This window comes from Theobroma cacao, chromosome 5 (genome assembly GCF_053813885.1).
Source record: "Theobroma cacao isolate CCN51 chromosome 5, ASM5381388v1, whole genome shotgun sequence".
Lineage (NCBI taxonomy): Eukaryota > Viridiplantae > Streptophyta > Magnoliopsida > Malvales > Malvaceae > Theobroma > Theobroma cacao.
The window spans coordinates 43,163,343-43,166,837 of NC_142643.1; the positions used below are offsets into that span (position 1 = coordinate 43,163,343).

The 3,495-nt window shown below is 35.6% G+C and overlaps 1 protein-coding gene across 4 annotated transcripts; it reads right to left on the reverse strand.

The window, feature by feature from the left end:
- Positions 1–436: 436 nt before the first annotated feature.
- Positions 437–3,495, reverse strand: CSD1 (copper/zinc superoxide dismutase 1). Of its 4 annotated transcripts, none has more exons than XM_018122147.2 (8): positions 3,348–3,492; positions 2,255–2,343; positions 2,068–2,169; positions 1,815–1,910; positions 1,613–1,644; positions 1,422–1,497; positions 964–1,017; positions 437–728 (listed from the first exon to the last, which is right to left on the reverse strand). In XM_018122147.2, the coding sequence occupies exons 2-8, from the start codon at positions 2,328–2,330 to the stop codon at positions 706–708; spliced, it is 459 nt and encodes a 152-aa protein (XP_017977636.1). In that variant the 5' UTR covers positions 2,331–2,343; positions 3,348–3,492; the 3' UTR covers positions 437–705. The 4 variants fall into 4 exon arrangements, with proteins under 4 accessions (XP_017977636.1, XP_017977638.1, XP_088663072.1 ...); XM_018122149.2 differs by having other exon boundaries at positions 2,255–2,348; positions 3,348–3,480; XM_088806946.1 differs by lacking the exon at positions 437–728 and having other exon boundaries at positions 923–1,017; positions 3,348–3,495.

Consider the following 3,495-nt stretch of genomic DNA (forward strand, 5'->3'; position numbering starts at 1 on the left):
AATTCGAGTCTGGCTTATTTAAATAACCTACCGTTGAAAATAGTATGAATAAAGGGTGAAGGGTCTTATCTATAGGCACGATAGTAAGGCAATGAAATAGCGTAAGTCATACGTTTCGGCCTGAGATTTAATAGAATTCAAAGTTGAAACCATCGCCCAATGACATGATGCCTTGAATGAGTAGTCATTGCCAAAGCAGACCTAAATTCACAAGTACTTATCAAAGAAAGACTTCCCATCTAGTAGCAACATCACTGTTTACAGAAAGGGCCAAGACTGCATGCATTCCCCTGAGTCAAGCTTTGGAGTTTAGGTTATATAATATCTCTTTCATGTTATAGTTATAGCTCACAACAAAACTCTTTGCTCCTTGTTTTAGCTCTTTTCCCTTAATAGTTAGTTTAGGAAAGCAAAATCAACCAAATGGGGTCAAAAATGGCTAAATCATGAGGCTATTACCAAAAGGGAAAAGAACAAGCATGGGAGACCAGCAAATTAAGCATTCAGCACACGGAGGAACCACTTTAAACTTTAAAAGCGGCAGTGAGGAGAGGGCTCTTTCAAGTCACAAAACAGACAACAAAAGTACACAACAAGGATTCTTTTTCTTTTTATTCACAAAGTCTCAACTTCACATAAAAGTTACTCTCGAGGCCATCGCATCACCAACCGCATGTATTATTCTGGCCACCCGGATAAGAGACTTCAGCCTTGCAGACCAATTATACCTGGACAAAGAAATAATTATTATTAACAAATATAGATCAAGCAATCAGGGGCAGGAAAGATACTTAAGAAAATTATTGACAACATGACTAATAGAGCTCTCAGGAAACCATGGAAATAATCACACTTCAACTTGCATAACATCACTAAACTGATGGGCATTGACGAAATAAAAATGTTCGTCAAATGCAATCAAGATACTTTTAAAAAATTATGCAACAAAGATAGTTAACTTACCGCAAGCTACTCTGCCACCAGCATTTCCAGTGGTTTTGCTAAGCTCATGGCCCCCTGCAAATACAATAGCAATGACATAAAATGCCTATACAGCTGGACAAGTAAATTTGCAACTAAAATAGCAAATAAATGATCACACAAAATAAACTTGATAATGCCCCTAATATCCAAATACATTTCATAGTTCTTGGTGGAAACTTATGTTAACTACAAGCATCCAATTAACTCGCTAACATGCCCTGCTAGGCTAATCTCTATAGGCAAAAGTATGCGCAGTGAGGGCACATTAGTATTTCAAATTTGATTTTCCCTTACTTCCACTAAGAAAGGAAAGGGATTGTGGGAAGAGGGAACAATTCAGGAAGTCAACCACTTACCAAGTGGTGTTCCTGGCATAGGCAAGAATAAGTATAGAAGAAATAAACAAATTAAACAGACTCAAAATATCTAACAATTACCCTTGCCAAGGTCATCAGGATCTGCATGGACAACAACAGCTCTTCCAATAATTGAGAGTGGCCCAGTGAGAGGAATCTATATGGTGCAACAACTTTCAGAAATGAACTTAAGTTGATCACAGGTAAGACTACAAGAATAGGGGAAAGCAATCAAATTTAAACAGAAAGGAAAGAGGAGTTTAACAAAAAACCTGTTTGTCAATAATAGAGAAACTCACACAGCCTGGACCACACATGCACAAAAAAGAAGATGTTAACAATACAAGAAATGCAAACACCAAGAACATACAACTAAATAGTTTGTGAAAGAAAAGAAAACCAATAAAATATTTTGAAGCTGTTAGTACTGCTTTAAAAAGCTTATGGTCATTGACAGAAAGCAAATATTCATACCATCATCACCAACAGTAACATTTCCTAGATCACCAGCATGGCGATTCTCATCTTCTGGGGCACCATGCTCTTTGCCAGCAGGATTAAAATGGGGTCCTGCAAACAGATTAATCAAAAGGTTAAAATCCCAAAAACAACTACATCAGAATACAAAAGAAATCAACAAAAAACAACTTCCCGTCATCCTTTTATATTCTTTTTTCTTTCAAACTCCATACAGAAAGAAAAAAAAATCCAACTTTCAGACTTTTACCTGTTGACATGCAACCATTTGTTGTGTCCCCAAGGGCATGGACATGGAAGCCGTGGAGCCCAGGCTCAAGACCAGAAATGTTCCCAGTCACAGTAGTTGGACCTAAAAGGGGCAGGAAAGATTAAATAACTTTGACAGGAAACACATAAATACAGTATCCAAGAGTCTTATCAGGGTTGTGACTTACCATCTCCCTCTTGAGTGAAGAAAATAGTTCCACTGACACCTTCACTGCTACTAAGCACGGCAACAGCCTTCACCATTTTTCTATGTGATCTATACTACACAATATTAGATATGCCAGTAAATAGTTTTACCAAAATGATACATATCTTTCACCATTTTTCTACATGATCTTTATTCAACAATGTTCGACATGCCAGTAAAAAATTCTAACAAAATGAGAGATATCTTAGATGGTAACATTAACACAATGGAAGAAAAGGCTCCAAAAAATATAATTCTAATAGCTTATATCAACTCAAAAGTTGAGTTTCCACTTCACAACATCATAAAAATTTTTAACTCTTTTTAATAGATGCTAGTTTTGATAAGTTATGAACTGTAAACTGATCGTACGTCAAATATAAACTCATTAAAGTTCACCAAACAGATATAATACATCTAACAACCAAATTAACAGAGCCCCGAACTCAACCAAACACAGGAGAACTTCGAGGAGCTATCAAAACAAAATTCCATAAGCTAAAACTTCACCAAAAACCACAATTTCTCCCTACTAAGAGTGATCATTTTCATGCTTTTCTTTGGTCTCAACCTTCCGAAAACATAAAGTATAAATAAAGTTACTGACATGCAATTGCATCAATTGTTGAATCATATAACAGCAAAAGAAAAAAAAAACAAAACTTCTCTCAACTAAGATTAGAACTTTGAGGGGAAAAAAGAAAACTTTTTGCAAAGAAAATCTATAATTCTTCAAAAAAAGAATACTACTTTCAGCACAGAATCTTCTTCAATATAATTTTTTTTTTAAATTCCGTTTTAAAAACTTTTTTTTTTCAATCATCATCCAAAGAATAGGATTCACAGCCATCAAAATCAAGCTCATCTTAAACAGAAAAAATATCGAAAAACTCCAACAAGAAAGCGTACAAAAGCAACGTTAAATCTTTAGGTAAAAGAGAAATCGAGAGCAGATCTTCAACAAAAACACAAGAAGAACAAAAGCAAGCTTAAGAAATACGGAAATGAAACAGATCAGAGCTTTAAAACCCTAAAAATTGAATGGAGATCATAAAAAGTCAAAAGAATCTAACCTCAGAGCACCCCTTCGCAGTACAAAAGAAAGAAAAGAGTGTCTGAAGTGAGAGACGACAAGGAAATTTATAAAGAAAGGGGGAACCGGTGGGGAAAGGTTCCCGTTATTTATCTCCACCTACCCGCTGAGGGTATAATGGTAATTGT

Excerpts from the sequence above, each read along its gene's own strand:
- CSD1 (XM_088806946.1), bottom strand. The coding sequence starts at position 2,330 with ATGGTGAAGGCTGTTGCCGTGCTTAGTAGCAGTGAAGGTGTCAGTGGA. Across the intron at positions 1,911-2,067 it reads AAATGGTTGCATGTCAACAG|GACCCCATTTTAATCCTGCT; the intron begins GTAAAAGTCTGA and ends ATCTGTTTGCAG. Across the intron at positions 1,645-1,814 it reads TGTTACTGTTGGTGATGATG|GCTGTGTGAGTTTCTCTATT; the intron begins GTATGAATATTT and ends TGTGTGGTCCAG.